At 40.6% G+C, this 22666-nt stretch overlaps 2 protein-coding genes across 2 annotated transcripts in view; one reads left to right on the top strand and one right to left on the bottom strand.

The window, feature by feature from the left end:
* The window catches only part of NXPE3 (neurexophilin and PC-esterase domain family member 3), a 480868-nt gene that overhangs the window by 64305 nt on the left and 393897 nt on the right, over positions 1 to 22666 (top strand). The gene's annotated exons all lie outside the window — the stretch shown is intronic.
* ABI3BP (ABI family member 3 binding protein) overlaps positions 1 to 22666 on the bottom strand; it is a 149875-nt gene that overhangs the window by 47546 nt on the left and 79663 nt on the right. The window contains exons 20-30 of the mRNA XM_062624812.1: positions 21887 to 21961; positions 21264 to 21338; positions 20074 to 20139; positions 19506 to 19586; positions 14399 to 14446; positions 13829 to 13903; positions 12446 to 12493; positions 11851 to 11925; positions 2625 to 2672; positions 1652 to 1726; positions 829 to 903 (exon numbers count right to left, since the gene is read on the bottom strand). Coding sequence (XP_062480796.1) covers positions 829 to 903; positions 1652 to 1726; positions 2625 to 2672; positions 11851 to 11925; positions 12446 to 12493; positions 13829 to 13903; positions 14399 to 14446; positions 19506 to 19586; positions 20074 to 20139; positions 21264 to 21338; positions 21887 to 21961 — 741 coding nt within the window. The remainder of the gene's footprint in view (positions 1 to 828; positions 904 to 1651; positions 1727 to 2624; positions 2673 to 11850; positions 11926 to 12445; positions 12494 to 13828; positions 13904 to 14398; positions 14447 to 19505; positions 19587 to 20073; positions 20140 to 21263; positions 21339 to 21886; positions 21962 to 22666) is intronic.

Below are 22666 nucleotides of genomic sequence, written 5' to 3'. Positions count from 1 at the left end.
TATCTAGAACACAGTAAAATTAAGATGGCATGTGAAAAACAGACTAATAATATATAATTGGTCCAAGGAGCAGCAGGGAAGAAATAATGACCAGCGCATGGTAACACCTTTACCTGTTGCTGTCCTTTATTGTACAATTGTATATACAGTAGGTGCCAAAACTTCATAAAAACAAGAACATACACAGAATTAGCAATAAGTGCATGCAAAAGGGTGAAAATACTCCCTTTTACATAACTGATTTCAAATTTGAACACATATTTAAATTTATTTTTAAAAATTATTATTTATCGGTGAAATTAGTGAATATATACTCACTCAAAAGGAAGGTTCAACTGATGCTTTCCCAACCATCAGGAGTTACAGAGGTTTCGTGGTTCACTACCAAACTATTAAAATCCCTATTAAGTATGTACTTTTAAGGGTCAAATTCTATTACCAAGGCACACAAACATAAAAGTGGTTTGATGTAGATATTTAGAGTCATACACAAAGGACCTCAAATATGTTTTTCTCTAAGAACTTTTGATTGGCACAAAAGATTAAATTTCTTCCAAGAACATTCTTATAATGTTTGCATGTTGTCCACCACAATATGCAGATTATTCATCAGTGACAGCTTTCATGCGGTTGAAAAGCATACACAACTCATCAAAATTCAGCCATTAAAAATACAAATCAGCTCTATCTACCTTTAAAAATGTGATCATTAGAAAACCTATTTGTCTGTAATAAGAAGAGATGTTAATCAACACTTGATTCATTGAGGAAAGACAACCCAAAATAAACCCTGGATTTTCAAACACAACAAAACAACAGTGTATTTACCAGTTTTTGTGTATGTTATGCCTGGACCTGGTGATGCTCTAGGTTTGGAAGAGACTCGCCGATTTTCTTTTGGACCTGTAGATGTGCAAAATTTTGAATATGTTACTGAGAATAACAATTCAATATAAACCTTTTGATTTTCCTGACAGAAGATTCACTTTCGGCCAAATTTTTTTTTTTAGAAAGTATTTCCATTTGAAAGTAATTGCAAAGAGATCTCCTGACAATGCTCATGCAGAGACTAAAGACAAAGTGACAGTGCAGTGTTGGATTAACTCTCCACTCCTTTCAGCTCTATCACACAGAGCTTTCTACAGAGTAAACTGCTGTAGTTCTAACACTTAACCTTGTTGTGTTTCTTAAGCGTTTCATATGCCAAAAATCCATTGCTTATTTTACTCAGCTGTGCATTAAAAAAACCTCCAGCAAAGAAGAAATGTGGAAATTTACCACTAATTTTCAAATGGACAGAAGTATTTTCAAAGTTTTGGCAACAGGAAAGTAGCGTAATTCTACACTTGTAAATAAGTAACTGGAAAATATAAATACTTCTGCCACATTTTGTGGAAATTAAGACACTAATTTTCTGATGTGCAAAGGCTCAAGATGAATGTTGACCCTCATTTCCCTACCATTCCCTACAAGTTATTGACATGTATAATATTTAGTGGATTATCTTGTTCCATGACAGCTATATAGCAAAAAGCAATAACGACAGTAAATCACAGCATATGCTGTGTACTTTCAGAGAACTAGTAGATTTTGACAATTTTCAAACTGATAAAACTTTCATGCAGTAAAGGCAAAATATTGATAAGCTTACTTGCTCTAGTTGGAGGAACACGTGGACTGGGTGATGTTTTAGGTTCAGAAGTCCCATGACGTATATCATTAGGAGCTGAAAGAAAGAAATCCTGTTACACCATGCTAAAATTTTCTGAGGTATCAGTGTCCACTACCACTCATAACAGCTAAAAAAAGAAAAAAAAAGAAAACAAACCAAAACCTCAAACCGATCAAAAATTTAAATCAAAGATATTATATGGAAGCGATGCAGAAGAGAAGAGCTTTTTTAAATAAAATTGGTCTATAGAGAAAAAAAGATAACTTTCTGAGGCATACTATCAACTAAGCATGTGACAGAATTACTGGTTCTATTTAAGAAGAGGACTTAAAATAACAGAAGAAAACAAGTAGCTTCAAATACAAAGGCACCACTAGACTGTAATGGAGGTTGTACTGGAATGATTCGCAGTACCAGATCAAAATGATAAAAATGCCTTACTCAAAGAGATCTGACTCAAGGATCATATAACCCAAAGATCACTGAAGCAATTTTTTTTCAGCAATGGAATTGAGGTTTGAGTGAAACAGAATTATTTTTCAGTCCTCTATGAAGGATTAAATATCATCTAGTAAAACTGGAGAGGAAAGGAAGTAGAGAAAGAAAACTTGCAACATGCAGCTCTGCTCACCTAAACTGTATGACTAATGAGAAGAGTGCCACCTCTACTTGTATGACTTCGAACATGCAAGTTAGAATCCTCTTCTGATCTTCCCTCCGCCTCTTACCATTAAATACTGAAGGAAATTGCCCTATGTTATGTGCATAACAACTTGAAAGAAAAGGATCCTCCTCAAATCTTTTGTAGAAAATAAGAAAAGAGACAGAGAATCTTGACTGATAAATTAAGGCTCACACAAAGAAAGGTGACAAATTTTTGCAGGTCTACTCTTAATGATTTCTGTTGAAGAGGAAAGACAACATAACTGTTCAAGTAAGAAAATATCATTACCCACTGTTGACTTCGGTTTCTCAGTTCTAAATGTGATTGGTTCCAGAACTGCATTAGTGTGATAAAAAAAAAAACAAACAAAAGACAACAAAAGCAAGTATTACCAAGAATAATCAAAACAATGACTACTTCCACAATGATCATACAACCATCCTGCTACAGGCAATGACAGACTGTCACTCCTCTCTGAAGCTCAACACATGTCAGTATCCTCAAAATGGCCTCCAGTTCAAGGCAATAGCTGTAATACAGAACAGGGGCCAAATATCAATCTGAAGCTTTTATAATAAACCACAAAGAAATTGTGGGTGTTTTTTCACCTTCAACTTTGCTCACTTTCCTGACTTATGTCAAGGTTTTGATTCAAGCAACAGGCACAGATTTACTGGGGGGAAAAGGAAACTTAGTTGTCATTTTTCTGCCCATTTCTCCAGCAGCACTATCTAATACTGCATATACTCTGGATACCTGTACTGGGTCTGGTTGGGACAGAGTTTACTTTCTTCCCAGCAGCTCCTGTGGTACTCTGTTTTGGACTCATGAACGTTGATAACACACCAATGTTTTAGCTATTGCTGAATCATGCTTGCTACACCATCAAGGACTTCTTCATTTTTAACTCTGCCCCCAAGCAAGTAGACTGGAGATGATAAAGATGCTAGGAGAGGACACAGCAGGGATAGCTGAAACAAACTGACCAAATGAATATTTCACCTCACATAATGTCATGCTTAATAGCAAAACTTTCCAAAGGGCCCATTGCTCCTAGAGTGACACTGGTCTGCTGGTGGGAAGTAGCGTGTGGTTACCTTTGTATCACTTTGGTTTTCTCTCTGTCCTTGTTGAATCTGTCTTTATCTTGAACTATGATTTTTATTTTTTTTTCCTCTGCTTTGCTCTTCTGATTCTCTCCAAGGTGGAATGATCAAGGGGCTAGTGGGCTAATGACTTGGGTCAACCCACCACACTATCGAATACAGTTGTTCGTGTGAGTTAGTTGTGTAACTTTCTTCCTTTATCTTTAATTAGCTCAGGGTTGTATAATGCTCTCTACCAAGCTGTGTAAACAACATTATAGAAAGTATTACACATTCTTAAATCTCTTAACATCATAAGGGAGGTGCAAAAGTGAACTGAAAAGCATAAATGAACAACTGTGCCTGATAAAGAAAAAACAAGTACACAAATGCACAATTTGAGAAATACAGAAAAAATCCTTCCTCTTTGCAATGACACAACTCCTATCTCACCTTCACTTTTCCCAAACCCAAATTCACACAGAAAAGACCTATTTTCATTGACAACTGCACAGAAAATGCCCACTGTTGCAGTGACTTGGTTGATTATAAATCCCCTGAGTGTATATTCTCCAACATATACACCCAAGGGATACATGTTTATCTGAAGCTCCACAGCAAAGTAAGACACTGTCCTGGGTTCAGCAGTAGCAGTCATGTTTCTCCTTCTTGGTAGCTGGTGCAGTGCTGTGTTTTGACTTCCAGCCTGGGAACAGTGCTGGTGATACCAATGTTTTCGGTTGTTGCTAAGTGATGTTTACCCTGACCAAGGACTTTGTGAGGCTCATGCTCTGCCAGGGAGGAAGGGAAGCCAGGAGGAAGCAGAGACAGGGCGCCTGACCCAGGCTAGCCAAAGAGGTATTCCATACCACAGCACATCATGCCCGGGGTGAGGGTGTGTGTGTGTGTGTGTAACTGGGAGTTACCTGGAAGGACAAGGGCTTCTGGGTGGGACTCGTTTCCTGGCCGGTGGTTTTTTATTCTCTTCCCTTGTTATTTTCTCTTATCATTGTTGTCGTTGGTGGTAGTGGTGGCGATTTGTGCTGTACACTGGTTGCTGGGCTGTTCTTGTCTCAACCCGTGGGAGTTGCACTCTTTCGATCCTCCTCCCCATCCCCCTGGGAGCGGGGAAGGGAAGAGCCCCGGGGGAGGGGGCCTCGATTGCTCTCAGCCTGGCACCACTCACTGGGAGTGAGTGAACAAGCTGTCTGGCTAGGGTTTAAACCACGACACATCTTTTTGGCGCCCAACGTGGGGCTCGAGGGGTTGAGATAACGACAGATCTGGCCGGATTAATAGCCACTCGTCACAATGCTGATTTATTGGCTCTCAGGGTTGTTCCTCTTGATCTAACAGTTTCAGTATATCGTACCTTACTTCCGTCCGGTATTTGCTGTATTAGTGTTTTTCAAGTGTGGGGCTTGGGCTAAGGTTTTTGTCTCATTGTACTTTATGGCAATGACTTGTAATACAATAGAATCATTGATCATGAAACTGATCTGGCTTATGTTCCCAGTGTGGTAACCACCTTTATACTTTGGGAGGTATATAATAGAAGTGCTTAGCAATTACACATCTTTTTTCTCCTTCTCAGGTGGTCAACCTGTGAAGGAGACATCCTTTTACCCTCCCGGTCCTCCCCCCAGACCATTTACATTTGAGAGTTTTGAAATTTTGGAATGGCCTTTTAATGCTGTTGAGACTTATTTGCTGATCGTGATGGGGATCACCATGTTGGCACGCATACAGAGTGTATTTTGCCCACGACTGATTTCAAGAGTTAAGCAGAGTCAGGTTTGGGTCTTGTCTGGGGTCAAACGATGATATAGGAGGACCAAGAGATTTTCCCTGAGGCTGGACAGTCATGAGTGGCAGGGTGTGTGGGATAGTATGGGCAAGTATCTAGGTCAGTGGGCCCCTCCAGTACTTTGGAATTTCACCACTGAACAACTGCAAAATCCAGAAGAATTAGTAACACACTTAAATGAGGTGTGTGGTCATTCTGGCCATACCAGAGACGGACAAATCATGGCAACGTGCTGGGGCTTGGCCTATGCTTACAGGGCCTTGTTCAACACTATCCAGCACCTTCAAAAGGAAAAAAATGTCGGTGGATCTGAGAGCAAAGCAACAGTCAGCGCAGCTACTCCAGCCCCAAGCACAGCAGCCTCACCACCCCCAGCGACAAGTACAGTCGCTACTCAAACTTTGGCTGCAGTGAACAGTGCAGCTACCCCAGTGGCAAGTACAGCAGCTGTTCAAACTTCGACTGCAACAGACAGCACGGCGACCCCAGCTCCAAGCAGAGAAGCTACACCACCCCCAGCAACAAGCACAGTCGCTACTCAAACCACAGTGATAATTACTGCAGCCAAACCAGGGGACCAATTCGTACCAATATCGGTTGCCCCTGTACGCAAGAGAAAAAGCAAAAAAGAGGCAAGAAGGGTGAAGCAAGGTGAAGAAACAGTGTATTCACCACCCGGTCTAGCATCTGATCAGGAGTCATCATCACATGATGAAGAAGAAGAAGAGGTGACTTCATGACCTCGGACCTCAACTGAGCTACGGAATATGCGAAAAGATTTTACCCGTCAACCAGGGGAGCACATCATCACCTGGTTGCTCCGATGCTGGGACAATGGGGCCGATGGTCACAAACTAGAAGGTACAGAAGCCAAGCAGCTGGGATCACTTGCTAGAGAAGGGTGAATTGACAAAGCAATTGCAAGAGAGAAAAAGTCTTTGGTATTGCTGCTTTGGAGACTGAGGAAATTGAGCAGCTGTCCACCTTGCCTGGTCTCTCAGAGGATCCTTCTGTTGTGGGGTTGCTGAAAGTCGAAGAACAGCAAGTGCCAATTGCGACCACAACAGTGCACCGGCGGCAATATCGCACCAACCGAGACTCCCTGATTCCCATCCATCAGCTGATCCATAGACTGGAGAGTCAGGGAGAGATCAGCAGGACCTGCTCACCCTTTAATAGCCCCATATGGCCTGTGCGAAAGTTTAATGGAGAATGGAGACTAACAGTAGACTATCGTGGCCTGAATGAAGTCACACCACCGTTGAGTGCTGCCGTACCGGACATGCTAGAACTTCAGTATGAACTAGAGTCAAAGGCAGCCAAGTGGTATGCCACGAATGATATTGTCAATGCATTTTTCTCAATTCCTTTGGCAGCAGAGTGCAGGCCACAGTTTGCTTTTACTTGGAGGGGTGTCCAGTTCACTTGGAGCCGACTGCCCCAGGGGTGGAAACACAGCCCTACTATTTGCCATGGACTGATCCAGACTGCACTGGAACAGGGGCAAGCTCCAGAACACCTGCAATACATTGATGACATTATTGTGTGGGGCGATACAGCGGAAGAAGTCTTTGAGAAAGGGAGGAGAATAACCCACATCCTGCTGAAAGCCGGTTTTGCCATAAGGCGGAGTAAGGTCAAGGGACCTGCACAGGAGATTCAGTTTTGGGGAATAAAATGGCAAGATGGGTATTGCCAGATCCCCACAGATGTGATCAACAAGATAACAGCAATGTCTCCACCAACTAATCAGAAAGAAACGCAAGCTTTCTTAGGTGCTGTGGGGTTCTGGAGAATGCACATCCCAAATTACAGTTCAATTGTAAGCCTTCTCTATCATGTGACCCGGAAGAAGAATGATTTTAAATGGGGCCCTGAAGCAACAACAAGCCTTTGAGCAAATTAAACGTGAGATAGTTCACGCAGCAGCCTTTGGACCTGTCTGGACCGGGCCAGATGTACTGTACACCACGGCTGGGGAGGATGGTCCTACCTGGAGCCTCTGGCAGAAAGCTCCAGGGGAGACTCAAGGTCGACCCCTCGGCTTTTGGAGTGGGAGATACAAAGGATCTGAGGCCAGCTATACCCCAGCTGAGAAAGAGATACTGGCAGCCTATGAAGGGGTTCGAGCTGCTTCGGAAGTGATTGGCACTGAAGCACAGCTCCTCCTGGCACCCCGGCTGCCCGTGCTGGGCTGGATGTTCAAAGGCAGGATCTCCTCTACACATCATGCAACTGATGCTACATGGAGTAAGTGGGCTGCACTAATTACACAACGAACTCGAATAGGAAATCTCAGTTGTCTGGGCATTCTAGAAGTCATCATGGACTGGCCAGAGGGCAAAGATTTCGGAATGTCACCAAAGGAGGAGGTGATGCGTGCTGAAGAGGCCCCACCATATAATAAACTGTCAGAAAGTGAAAAGCAGTATGCCTTGTTTACTGATGGCTCTTGCCGTATTGTGGGAAAGCATCGGAGATGGAAGGCAGCTGTATGGAGTCCTGGACGACAAGTTGCAGAAACTGCTGAAGGAGAGGGTGAATCGAGTCAGTTTGCCGAGGTGAAAGCCATCCAGCTGGCCCTGGACATTGCTGAACGAGAAAAGTGGCCGTAATTTGTCTCTATACTGACTCATGGATGATGGCAAATGCCCTGTGGGGGTGGCTGAAGCAATGGAAGCAGAGCAGCTGGCCATGCAGCAGTAAACCCACCTGGGCTGCTGCACTGTGGAAAGATATTGCTGCCTGGGTGCAGAACATGAAGGTACGTCATGTAGACGCCCATGTACCCAAGAGTCGGGCCACTGAGGAGCACCACAACATATAGATGGGCCCGTGATCGAGGGGTGGACTTAACAATGAACACTATTGCCCAGGTTATTCATGAGTGTGAAACATGTGCTGCAATTAAACAAGCCAAGCGGTTAAAGCCTCTTTGGTATGGAGGACAATGGCTGAAGTATAAACATGTGGAGGCCTGGCAGATTGACTATATCACACTGCCGACAACCCGCCAGGGCAAGCGCCATGTGCTTACCATGGTGGAAGCAACCACCGGGTGGCTGAAAACATACGCTGTGCCCCATGCCACTGCCCAGAACACTATCCTGGGCCTTGAGAAACAGATTTTGTGGCAACACGGCACCCCCGAGAGAATTGAGTCAGACAATGGGACTCACTTCTGGAATAACCTTATAGATATTTGGGCCAAAGAGCATGGCATTGAGTGGGTATATCACATCCCCTACCATGCACCAGCCTCTGGGAAAATCGAATGGTACAATGGGCTGTTAAAAACTACACTGAGAGCCATGGGTGGGGGAACTTTCAAGCACTGGGGTACACACTTACCAAAGGCCACCTGGTTGGTCAACACCAGAGGATCTGCCAACAGGGCTGGCCCAGCCCAGTCAGAACTTTTACATATTGTAGAGGGAGACAAAGTTCCCGTGGTGCATATGAAGAATTTGCTGGGGAAGACAGTCTGGGTTGTTCGTGCTTCAGGTAAAGGCAAACCCACTGGTGGGATTGCTTTTGCTCAGGGACCTAGATATACTTGGTGGGTAATGCGGGAAGATGGGGAAGCCCAATGTATACCTCAAGGGGATTTGATTTTAGGGGAAAACAGCCAGTGAACTCAATTGTATGCTGTTGCCTGCTGTGAAATACTTTTATAGCCCATCAGCTAGATGTCTTCAGGTCACCAGTGACTAGCCCTGACTTCACAGTATCACAGTATCACAGTATCACAGTATCACAGTATGCTAGAGATTGGAAGGGACCTCGAAAGATCATCTAGTCCAATCCCCCTGCCGGAGCAGGAGCACCTAGATAATGTTACACAGGAATGTGTCCAGGAGGGTTTTGAATGTCTCCAGGGAAGGAGACTCCACAACCTCCCTGGGCAGCCTGTTCCAGTGTTCCGTCACCCCCACTGAGAAGAAGTTTCTTCTCAAGTTTAAGTGGAACCTCTTGTGTTCCAGTTTGTACCCATTACCCCTTGTCCTATCATTGTTTGACACTGAGTAGAGCCTGGCTCCATCCTCGTGACACTCCCCCTTTATATATTTATAGACACTAATAAGGTCACCCCTCAGTCTCCTCTTCTCCAAACTATAGAGACCCAGCTCCCTCAGTCTTTCCTCATAAGGGAGATGCTCCACTCCCTTAATCATCTTAGTTGCCCTGCGCTGGACTCTCTCCAGCAGCTCCCTGTCCTTCTTGAACTGTGGGGCCCAGAACTGGACACAATATCCCAGATGGGGTCTCACCAGGGCAGAGTACAGGGGAAGGAGGACCTCTCTCAACCTACTAACCACCCCCCTTCTAATACACCCCAGGATGCCATTGGCCTTCTTGGCCACAAGGGCACAGTGTTGGCTCATGGTCCTCCTGTCGTCCACTAGGACCCCCAGGTCCCTCTCCCCTACACTGCTCTCTAACAGGTCGTTTCCCAACCTATACTGGAACCTGGGGTTGTTCCTGCCCAGGTGCAGGACTCTACACTTTCCCTTGTTATATTTCATCAAGTTATTCCCTGCCCAACTCTCCAACGTGTCCAGGTCTCGCTGGATGGCAGCACAGCCTTCTGGCGTGTCAGCCACTCCTCCCAGCTTAGTGTCATCAGCAAACTTGCTGATAGTACACTCAATTCCCTCATCTAAATCATTGATGAATATATTAAATAATACTGGTCACAGTACTGACCCTTGAGGCACTCCACTAGTTACAGGCCTCCAACTAGACTCCGCCCCATAGACTACAACTCTCTGGCTTCTCTCCTTCAGCCAGTTCGCAGTCCACCTCACTACCTGATCATCCAGTCCACACTTCCTCAATTTAGATGTGAGGATGCTGTGGGAGACTGTGTCAAATGCTTTGCTGAAGTCAAGGTAGACCACATCCACCGCTCTGCCATCATCCATCCACCGTGTTATTTCCTCATAAAAGGCTAAGAGATTGGTCAAGCATGATTTCCCCTTGGTGAAGCCATGTTGACTGCCCCTCATAACCCTCTTATCCTTGATACGCCTTAAGATGGCAGCAAGGATAAGGTGTTCCATCACTTTCCCAGGGATGGAGGTGAGGCTGACCGGTCTGTAGTTACCTGGGTCCTCTTTCTTGCCCTTTTTGAAGACTGGAGTGACATTTGCTTTCCTCCAGTCCTCAGGCACCTCTCCCGTTTCCCAAGGCTTGGTAAAGATGATGGAGAGTGGTCTAGCAATGACTTCCGCCAGTTCCCTCAGCACCTGTGGGTGCATCCCATCTGGACCCATGGATTTATGTATGTCCAGATTGCTCAACTGGTCTCTAACCCGTTCCTCATTGACTAAGGCAAACCGCTCCGTTGACCTGACTTCATCTAAGGTCTCAGGGGTACAGGACTCTTCAGGACTGCCTGCAGCAGAGTAGACAGAGACAAAGAAGGCATTCAGTAACTCTGCCATCTCTGTATCTTCTGTCACCAGGGCACCCATCCCGTTCATCAGTGGGCCTACATTGCCTCTGGTGTTAGTTTTATCTGCCATGTATTTGAAAAAGCTCTTTTTGCTGTCCTTGACCCTTCTCGCCAGGTTTAATTCTAAGGAGGCCTTAGTTGTCCTAGCTGCCTTCCTACATCCTCTAGCAGCAGCCTTATATTACTCCCAAGTGACTTCCCTCCAACCATCAACCCAACAGAGAATGAACTTTGATAGAGCCGGATGAGTTCCGCAGTAAAGGAACGACCAGCATCAGCAGCAACGATCCAATACTGCACACAGCCTATCCTGCCCTGAAAGATTGTTACAAGAGATGGAACCTGACATCATGGACCGAATGGACTCGGCAGCATTATAGGGATTGGTCCATGCACTAAGAAAATGATCTCTTTCTCTTGGTCTGTGTGTATATGGATGTATATATGTGGGAGAGCGATGGTATATTGAAAATGTGGGATCTGAGCATGACGTGAATGGTATGGAATAAGGGGTGGATAATGTCCTGGGTTCAGCAGTAGCAGCCATTTTTCTCCTTCTTGGTAGCTGGTGCAGTGCTGTGTTTTGACTTCCGGCCTGGGAACAGTGCTGGTGATACCGATGTTTTCGGTTGTTGCTAAGTGATGTTTACCCTGACCAAGTACTTTGTGAGGCTCATGCTATGCCAGGGAGGAGGGGAGGCCGGGAGGAAGCAGAAACGGGACGCCTGACCCAGACTAGCCAGCTATGTCATGCCCGGGGGGGGGGGGGGGGTGGGGGGAGGGGGGGGGGGGGCGTTACTGGGAGTTACCCGGAAGGACAAGGGCTTCTGGGTGGGACTCGTTTCCTGGCCGGTGGTATTGTATTCTCTTCCCTTGTTATTTTCTCTTATCATTGTTGTCATTTGGTGTTAGCTTTGGTGATTGTTCTTATACATTGGTTGCTGGACTGTTCTTGTCTCAACCCGTGGGAGTTGCACTCTTTTGATCCTCCTCCCCATCCCTCCGGGAGCGGGGAAGGGAAGAGCACGGTGTTGGGGGGGGGGCCTCGATTGCTCTCAGCCTGGCACCACTCACTGGGAGTGAGTGGACAAGCTGTCTGGCTAGGGTTTAAACCATGACAGACACACATACAAGTTTAATAAGTAAAAGTAACAGTGTACTTACCAGCTTTGGTTTGTGGCACCTCTGAGCCTGGTGATGTTTTAGGTTTGGAGGTAAAATGCTGTGTTTCTTTTGGAACTGAAATTCAAAAAAAAAAAAAAAGCAACTATTAAAATCTTTCAGGAACTGAGACTAACAGTGCATAATATTAAAATAAAAAAAAATTACATGCCTCTGGAACCCTCTGGAAACACAAAAAGCTTGTATGAGAAATGAAGAAGTATGAATGTCTGGTACACAGAGAAGTAGTGCTGATGGAGAACTTCTGTAGCAGGGTAACATAAAGCAAGGCCAGTATGGATGAACCAATTTGAAAGATGAAGCATCACAGGACAGAAACACAGTACAGAGACATGTAGTGAGAGGAAGATTGTTGTGCTTCCATCCACTTTATAGAAGACATTTGTGTAAGAAGAAACAAACAAGACGATTATGAATTGTTAGTGTAAAATCACACACAGCCCCCCTCCCCAACCTAAAGACTAAATTTAATAGCAAAAAATTATGACAGTGGAGCACAATGAAGATGTATTTATGATGATCTGTGTATACTGAGGAAAAAGCTAAATGTGATGGTCTCTGTAGATAAAGTTATTACCTATTGCTGGTTTTAGTTGATCAGTTCTAAGTGTTACAGATTTCAGGACTGTATCAGAAACAAAACGTAAAAGCTATTACAAAAATTGAAGTGAGAAACTGCATTTACAATTAGCATTACTTGTTCAATAACTGTATTTTGAATTATGTAATACGTACACAGCCTCATACAAAACCCATTATATTAAATGAAGTCTCTGAGAAAGTAGCGTAAGCTGAAACATAATGTGAATGTAGCTCTCCCATGGGCTTCAATGAGATATCCAGTATATATCACTCCCTTATTCACATGGCTTTTTAAGGACACAAATCTCTTCCCTTTGTGGTGTATTTCAAATGCAATTTATATATACAGTTGGAATCAGAGACCACTTGCTTGTTTACTGGATGCTATATTATTAAAGAGAATTACAGTGTACTGATCATGTATTTCAGCTATAAACTGGTATGTATCTAAAATTAAACTGGGTGTTTAAGGGGCATAAGGATTTAAAGTTTATGCTGCTTTCTTGCATTTCCCTCATTATAAGCAGAGGCATAACAGAAATGGTATCCCTCTCTGTGTCAATTCTTCTGCATGGGTGACAATAACCAAATCTTTTAAGACAATCACAAGATAAGTGTATAGCGCTGTAAAAAAAGTTCTGTGTATTATAGATTATGAGAGAATAAGGATTTTTACCATTTTCTGCATGAGGAACTCATATCTAATACATAACATCAGATTTCAAAAATATTGCTTTATGTACAATTTACAGATCTTCAGTAAAGTGATTACCATGATTTTTTTCACATTTATCAAAAGATAGCTTACATTGATATTCAATACCCTTGTAATTTTCTGTTGACATTACCTGCACTCACATTTAATGACACAGTAGAAAAATGCATTTTTTTGAATACAGCATAAATGATAATCAATGCTAAAAAATATCAATACTTATAAACAAATAGTAGCTATTTACCAAGTAATTTACTTGCTCATGCAGGAAATAATAATGTAATGAAAGTAAGTAATTGTGACTTTAAAAGGAAATGTATTAATTCTAACAAAACAAAGCAGTGTGAGGAAGAACTGTACCACCTAAGTAGCCATAATACACGCTTCAATTGTTAGGTATTTCCTTTAGTTACCACTGTAATCTGAGTTTATCAACAATATCCTCTTTCTGCTGCCATGAAGTAGCAGAGATTTATTCTTCTGCATGATGAAAAATATCTAGTGAATGCTACAACATCTGAAAACTGCAAGCAAATCACTGAACACACAGCAGAAGAGAACCCCATTATGTTTTAATTTTCTCAGTTACCTAAACAGCTGTTCAAGAAATATATTTCAATCCAATACAAGCTGTATTAGAAATAATCACACAAAGCAGTTTACCATCTTCGGCTTGTGGGATATGAGTTTTGGGTGAAGTTTTAGGTATAGAAGGAATACGCTCAATCTCCATTGGAGCTGGAAGAGAAAATGTGGGTAATAAGTTGCTTAAATTGCACAGTAATTAGAATCTAGTATCATGTTGAACATAGAAACCTCACACCTGCAACAGAGAAAAAATGGTTCTTCATAGAAAGTAGGAAAGTCAGGTAATACTCTCCATGTGTTTATAGCAATATAAGCCAGAGAGTGGAATTTTAGTCATTTTTGAAGCTTGGGTTTTATTTTTTTTAAATAAAAAGCTGGGACAAGCACAGACAAGCAGAATTATAAGAAAGGTTATCCAGAGCTGCCAGAATAATTTTCTTGAAAAAAAAAAAAGGAAAAAAAGAGAGACATTCCAACTCTGAAGAGAGCAACATACACAGCTGCCATGGATGTCAAGCAAGAGAATTACCTAGAAGAAAAATGGAGTTTAATGAAACAATCCTAAGGCATAAGGTGATTAACTTCGATGATGCTTTCTGTGATGAAAAAAGCAAATATGACAGCTTGCCAAGGAAACATCATTACCTATTGTTGACCTTGGTGGTTCAATTCTAAGTGTAATAGGTTCCAAGACTGCAACAGGAGCGGTGTGAGAAGGTAAGCATGGAAGAACTAAAAAAAACCTTTAGAATTACTCCACTGGGAAGTATAAAAGCAGGTGCTAATACTATACCACAGTGACACAGATCTTCAAATTAACTTTTTAAAACCATGGACAATTGAACTTCCTAATAATACAGGTTCAATAATAAGAACATAATAGCGCAAACTTGATGGCAACAGAAGCAAAAATGTTAATAGAAATCAGTAAATCCTAGAACAAGCAAGGGCAGAGATCACACATCTTAAAGGGAGCAAGGGACTCTTGATATACAAAAACGGAAGGTGTCCTCAAACTGAGGTCTGCTAGTCCTTGAAAGCGGCATGCTGACCATGACAAAACAGTTAAAATTTTCCACTAAGGTGACCTTTCTATTTTCAGGTTGCCTCTGAAAAAGCAGTGAGTACTTAAAAAGAAAAAAAATACTTAAGATATTAAAAATGAAAATAAATGTCTGCAAATTGTTTTCTGAAGCAATTTGATTTCCCTTTGTATAAATATTATCCCAAAATAATGAATGACTTCCTTCTCCCTGTTCGAGGAAAAACGAGTTGACATTTTAAACTTTTTTTACTTTCTGCACAAATAGCAAGCCTCAAAATAGAAAATTTCAAAAGAAGTACCCTATCAGATTTAGCTTGAGGGTTATGGTCTTAGCAGATGATCTGGGCTTCAAATGTGTGGACCGTGATTTTGGACACTGGTTTGTAAAAAACAGTATTTAAACTGAAATTAAATGGTGTACCATAGAAAAATCACATTCGCATTTATCAATAAATAAAGTCTAGGAAATTACTGTCAGCATATATCAATGAATAAACACAGAAAAAAAATGATGCTATGGGTTTGATGCATTGACTGTTACTGGTTATGGGCAAAACAAGCAGAGGGAGGCTTTGAAGAAAGGGATAATTAAAAAGTTGGATGCTATTCTGCAAGAAAACTTGGTTTGAAAATTTTAACCAAAAGCCAAAGAAAAGAGAGCTGAGAAATGATGCTTAGAAAACATTATTATCTAATGTTGACTTTGGCAAATCAAGGTCATTGGAAGAGTTTTGAAAGTCATTTACGAAGTAGAACTTAAATTTACTGCTTCAAACTGCAGTGATTTGTTGCTAATTAACCAAAACAAATTGATTCCATTTAATCAAATCATTTAAGCACTTTAAGCACAGACTTCAAGCCATCTTTGTCCAGAAAAGTATCATATGTGTAATTAGCTTCATCCAAGTTTCAAGGAGCAAAGCTATACCTCTTAAAACATCTTGAAACACTTCACAGAGTACAATCTGCACAGTAAATGCAAACAGTGACTCAACTTTTTGAATTAGATATAATATTTCAAGAATCACTGCAAAGGACATCTTTGTTCTTAGTCTACATTAAAACATACTTATTAAACACATCACCAAATATATACTCCCCTATCAAAAAAAGATAGCTATCATGTATTACCTTATATAAACTTTCCTCCTCACTAAAACTAGAAACACATAATTTTTTTTTCATCAACTGAACACAAGTTTCCATTGATCAAATGAAAAGATGAAATATTTTCCATAAATTTGAGAAATTATCAATACAATGCTCATTTATGTGCAACAAAGCACTTTCCCTTCTGCAGAAATTGTTCAGCAATTTGTACTAGAAATATGATTTTTAGATTGTTATTTTTATATTTCATAAAATCTTTACTGTTGCAAAAATTCTTACACTTTCTTCTTCTAATGTAATTGAAGCTTCTAATCAGACATCTTTGAAGTGATACCCTGTCATTTAGAAGGCAGTATCTCCATGCTAGAGGCATGGAAAAATAAAGCACCAAGAGTATATTTCCACTGTTGGGTTTGGACCGCATATGAATAAGCAAGATGCCTACAGGAAATGATGTTTTCAACTGCACATATTATCAAACCAGTGAAAAGAAGAATGGCTAAAGATGACTTGCAATCATTACCCTCTGCAGTCTTTGGGCATTCGTATATATAGGGACTCCTAGTAGTGACTGACACCAGAATAGCTGCTGATGGAATAAAGAGAATCTTCTTGAGCAAAGTACAGGCATCTATATCTATTTCTCAACTTCTAGTATGCCTCAGCTGCTCTCATTTCCCAATTAAAATCTACCTCCTCTCCATTATTCAAATGGAAATGCTGAGAAAGTAATATATTTACTGAATGCTTTTAAGCAACAGTAGCTACCCTGTGAGGTTTTTGCTGCTCTTTGAAAATAAAAGGTGCATTTATGCTAAAGGAACACCACTGGCAGAGGAGCTCCACAAGTCTTCATCTTGTTTTCCTGTCAATCTTGTTTGATTCTTTAGGTCTGTAGACCACTAAAAAGAAAGAGTGCCAGAGAAATCCATTGTCTTTGGTAAATCTTTCTATTATTTTTCCTGAATTTCTTCCACAGTGTTCTTCCACAATAAAGGTTAGATGTGAAATATTTCAGGCGAAAATCCTGAAGAGATTCAAAGCCTCTGTTACTGATAGTCCATTTAAAATATTCACATTTGATGTAGACTTTTCAAGATTAAAAGGTAGAGCTGGAAGGTGGATTTCTCAGAATGATGATGAGAGGAGAATAACATTGGGAGAAAATAAAATTACTTTCAAATCCTTTGAACCTTCTGAAAGTAGAGCATCTAATTATAACTGCCAGACAACATAAGAGGAATTTGGCATAAAAGTTACTCTTGATAGCATTGACCAATTTACCAGATTACTGAGTTATAAGTACTGAGCAGCCAGGTAACCTAGACTTTGAAGGGCAGAAAATAGTAAGACAGACATGCACCAGGTTATCAAGCAGGGTTTTCATAGGCTGAGAATGTATGGTTCTCTGGTATGACTGTATTTCTGAAGATGCATGTTCAGAAGTCCCTCCAGGACCCTCATAGTCCTAGTAAGGGAGAGAAGATTGTAAAAGGAAAAACTACATATATGCACCTATCTATCTAACATTATGCTCTCTTTAGTACTGTGCTAAGACTGTGGAAGTTTACAGTCATTAGTAAGTCAGTGATCAAGTATAAATTTGGCACATATTTTTCATTATTTCGATTCACTGTTAAGGAAAGGTGACACTTGGAGTATTGTGAGCAGTTCTGGTGTCCTCAACATAAAAAGGACATGGAACTGTTGGAACAAGTCCAGAGAAGGGCCACGAGGATGATCAGGGGACTGGAGCACCTCCTGTATGAAGACAGGCTGGGGAAGTTGGGGCTGTTCAGCCTGGAGAAGAGAAGGCTGCATGGAGACCTCATAGCAGCCTTCCAGCATCTGAAGGGGGCCTATAGGGATGCTGGGGAGGGACTCTTCATTAGGGACTGTAGTGACAGGACAAGGGGTAATGGGTTAAAACTTAAAGAGGGGAAATTTAGATTGGATGTAAGGAGGAAATTCTTTCCTGTAAGGGTGGTGAGGCACTGGAATAGGTTGCCCAGGGAGGTTGTAAATGCTCCATCCCTGGCAGTGTTCAAGACCAGGTTGGACGAGGCCTTAAGTGATACGATTTAGCGTAAGGTGTCCCTGCCCACGGCAGGGGGGGTTGAACTAGATGATCTTAAGGTCCTTTCCAACCCTAACGATTCTATGATTCTATGATACAAGTTTAGAATTTAAACTGAACTCCCAAGTGGCCCTGAAATACAGAGGAGATCCTTGCTCTTTGACCATTTTGCCACCTATCCAAAAGCAAGGTTATCCCCATCCACCGCATATTTTGTGCCTCAGTAATTTCTGAACAAGAATATAATCATTTTTCCAACCAAACAAATGCCAAATTCACAAATATTACAGGAAGATCATTACAAGCTTAATTATGATTAAAGTGTTTCTTATTATTCCATCTGACCAATCAGTGAAACCACTAATAGGGAAAGAACAAACAAGAGGCATCTGTACAAATACAGAATCATGCCACCTCCTACATAGAAACTCTTTATATAGTCATTCAGTGTGGTAACATCAACATACAGTGTTTATCTTGGCAGTTCAAGGCTGTAAAACAATTTTATACAACAGTTTCCAAATGAGGGTTTTTTTTGTTGTTTTTTTTTTTTTTCTTTTTCTCTGCTGTTTCAGAAAACAACATGCAGGATTTGAATCTATATTCAGACATAGATATCTACAGCACAGTAATTATTCTAGCAATACAATACTGGATTTCCTACAATAAAATTTCGTAGGAGTTGTAATCACCATGAAAAACTAATTTTACACACTATTTTGAGACTGTTCCAGGTCATAAGAACCATTTAGTTACAAGCTCCACAAGGAGTTATTTGGTCTGAAGAGAGTAATTCTTTTTATGCACAAAAAAATCTTCAAAGGTAATCTGGAAAGAATTTACCAATATTGCCTGATCCCTTCCAGGATTAAGTAATACATTCTTACGATTATGCATTTTTAAGATTTCTAGTTTCGTTATAGACCATGTAGCGCTAGAAATATTTTTGTAACTGCATTCACTTGTTCCTCAGGTCCAGAAAGTGCTGGGTGTCCTTTCTCTCAGATACACATCACAGATCAAACTCAACCCCAGTGCAAAGGTGCAATTTCATTTGCTTTCATAAAATATGCCTTTACTAAATTCCAGAGCAGAAATTACTCACTCTTATTTTCACTGTTTCAGGTATGTCTACATATGCATTAATGATCACTGAATCAATACAAATCTTATTGATTTAGTAAGGTGCTACAACCATCAACAAAGCAGGAGAATTTGCATTTTGTGACATCTGTGCTGCACTAAGTTGGAAAACTTGTTATTTTGTAATGAAAAGCAGGAAAACAATTTGTTTCAATGCCAGGCCATGTGACTTGGTGATTTGGGCTGTAAAAGTTAAAATCTTTCTGGCTGTGCTTCAGAATTTTTTGGTTCAATGCAAAAATAATACTCTTCAAGGAGCACAGTTCCCTCGGTGCTCATCTTTCTGATGGCTAATGCTGAGTTTCACAGAGAATAAAATTAAACAGAGGTATCTTATTTAAGTGATATAACAAATATTTGTTATGGAAGTCAGGTACCAGGTTTAGTTCGTGGCTTTTTGGGTCTGCCAGATGGTCTACGTTTAGATACAGATGGTTTGAGTTTTGCTTCTTTTGGAGCTGAAAGAAATACACTGGATTACAACGTTATCCTTTCTACTGTATCACATGAAAATCACATTCTTCATGGCTGAAATGAAGCAACAGAGGGCTACTGGGAACAAATGCAAATGGTGAAATCAGACTTGCTAAGAAGGCTTCTCAAAAATCTTCCTAAGACTTCACTACCAAACAGCAAAACCCCTGCTTGTTCTTTGCTGTAGTAGTCAGTAATAAAATTTAAAATACACAATTGTAGCTTTCAATCACGTCAAAATGTTCCTCTCACTAAGTTAGCAATTCATTATTGCAAGACACCTAACAGGTAAAATAATAATGCTGTTTATTCTTTTGAACTCCAGGTTGATTTTAAGCATTCAAAGACATATGTAGAAAAGTAAGCAAAAACATCCTGTATTTTCAACACTGTAAATAAATTACTGCTAGTTAGATGGAAAAACATGGACTGCAAAGAAGAGTGGCCAACAGCTATGAAACCATGTATTACCTAGTGATGTTTTTGGTTTTTCAACAGTCTGAGAAGCTTTAGGCTCCAAAAGTGACAGTTTAGGGGCTAGAAAAGAAAAATTCATGTATGATCAAACAATCAGTAGCCTTATCAGCAGTAAACTTTAGCATTACAAGGGTTCAGGGTATGTGTTTTTAAACCAGCTAGATAAGCATGCAACTACTTCCTGCTCTTACACATAATACTCTTTACTCCTTTTAGGTTTGTTTCCTCTGAAATTACACACTGTATGCTTGTGGTTATGTGTGAGAGTCTGCTTCTGAGGCTCCTTCCCCATATTTATATCCTCAGGGCATTTTTAATCCATTGTTTGATTCAGTCAACAGACAAGGGCTCTGACTGAAGAAAAGACTGCAGTCCATAAGAAATACCAGAGAATCTATACCAAAGAGGAAACCTCTGCCAAAATCTTGCTGAGATGAGAACAGAAATATTTTAGTATTGGTCTAGTAATGTACACCATAATATTTATTGATCCAGTACCTGAATCACTAAAGACACAAATTCAGCTCCCTTTAACCCCCAAAAGAAGAAAATTAGTAGAGATACCTATTGTTTGATCAAAAAGCAGAAAAGTTAAAAAATGCATGACATGTTGATAACGTTCCCATGGTCAAAGAATGAATTGCATGTATATGAAATTTTTCCCTTCCCCTATAAGAAAGCTCTCCTATCTTCACTAAAATGGCAACCCTTTCAATTGAGTTCCCTGCAGGAGGACTAACTGATCATGAGTAGTACTTTACTTCAATCAACAAACTTTTGCAACTAGTAAAGATGCCATCTTTGCCATAGTATGCCTGTGTGAAAGGGCAAGATGGGGACTGGCAAAAGAGATGATAGAAATAATAATCACATATATTTTTTTATATACGTGACATAAAAAAATACTTCTGTGACATCCAGAAGTAGTTTTTTTCCCCTTCAAGTCCTTTTAGAAGGTTAAAAACTAGAGAACTTATTTATATTTTTATCATTGGAACCAAATGAGTAGAAGTGATGAGCTTGACTCTCATTCCTCCTGTCAGACAACATCAAATGACTGATTTTAGAATGCTGAGTTAGTCAAGATGCACAGATCCTGGCCCTTTTAGGAAGTTCTACTTAGATTATTTGTAGTGAATATATCTCTCTGCATACTAACTTACAAAAATAGTGTGCAAAATTACCAGGTTTCACATGCTGCACTTCTGGGGTAGCAGATGGCTTCAGTTTAGAAGGAATAAGCGGTATTTCTTTTGGAGCTGAAAGAAAGAGCTCAGATGGCAATCAAGAATTGTTTAACAAGGGTTTTCCACAACAAACACCACATGCCTTAAGTTTATACTGAAGAAAAGACCACTTAGTATGGAAAGTCAAAGACACCTGATTAAATCAGTGCGGAATGGAGATGATATTGAAATGCCATGCACTGATCAGAAATAGATCCTATGTCTCCAAAACAATGAAACTTTCCACAGTGAAAGCTCTACATATCCCAGACAAAGACAGCACATGCGTGTGCATGAATGTAAAAGGGATAGACAGAACATTTAATAACAGGACGATGGTGTTTTTCATGCAAGAGGCAAGTTTTACTTCTCTGAGGACAGTAAAACCATCCTGAACTATGTTTTCATTCAGAGATATGTCAAGAACAACAAGTCTAATGACAATGGAAGAACAAAACTCTATAACCAGGAAGAAGAATGATTATGCATGTGAAATTATATACTAGAAGAAATGCTTTCATATGGATGAAATGCTCAAAACAAACACAGAGCTTTTCACTAGGTGAAAACAATAAGATTACCTAATGTTACCCTTGGCCATTGAAAAGGATGAGAAGTTTTAGGTGTGAAAGATTCCAGAATGGATTCACTTGTTGCTGTCGGAGAAAATGGTAACAGTCATAAGAGAGCAATGAGGTCATAGCAGAAATTCTTCTTTCATAAGCAAAACCAAATTTGTTTCTATAAGAACAACAAATACTTCAACTACGTTTGGACACATCATTTTAGTATGCATTTGACAGAAATTCTGTCTTTTGAACACCACAGAGCTTCCGTGACTATAAATCATCGTATTTGTGAAGCGTAGAAATACTGGATGTTCATTTCCTCCTGCCCTCAGTGCAACTGGTCTGGATCTGAACCACTGCCAAGTAAGATTTTAAGTTGAGCATCTGAAAATTTTGAGGTTTCGTCCGCCACTTAAGGGAGATGGTATGGTGTAAATTGTAGGAATTTAATAAAGAGGACATGTTGAACAATCAATTATCAGATATTAAAAGCAAACAGAATCTGGAGTAGAAAGCTGACAAGCGATATAACTGTGGTTTCAGTCCAAAAGCATCGAGTGTCTGTAACTGTTAACCAATTTCATGCTTCATATCCTTTCAATATCCAATTTCACTCCTTCATATTTATAAGAAGGCTACAGCAGTAGAATGCAGCCTACAGCACACACAGAAGTATTTTCATCAGCATAACTGGACAAAAAATACTGTTTCCTTAATTATCTGTGGCATAGTTTTCAAAATACTGAAGGAGAACTATGTGACTATGAGTTACCATATGCATCGTAAGTGTTA

Source organism: Pezoporus occidentalis, unplaced genomic scaffold (genome assembly GCF_034315485.1).
Source record: "Pezoporus occidentalis ecotype Australia unplaced genomic scaffold, CSIRO_AGI_Poc_V1 ctg271, whole genome shotgun sequence".
Lineage (NCBI taxonomy): Eukaryota > Metazoa > Chordata > Aves > Psittaciformes > Psittacidae > Pezoporus > Pezoporus occidentalis.
This window is presented reverse-complemented; position numbering and strand designations above follow the sequence as displayed.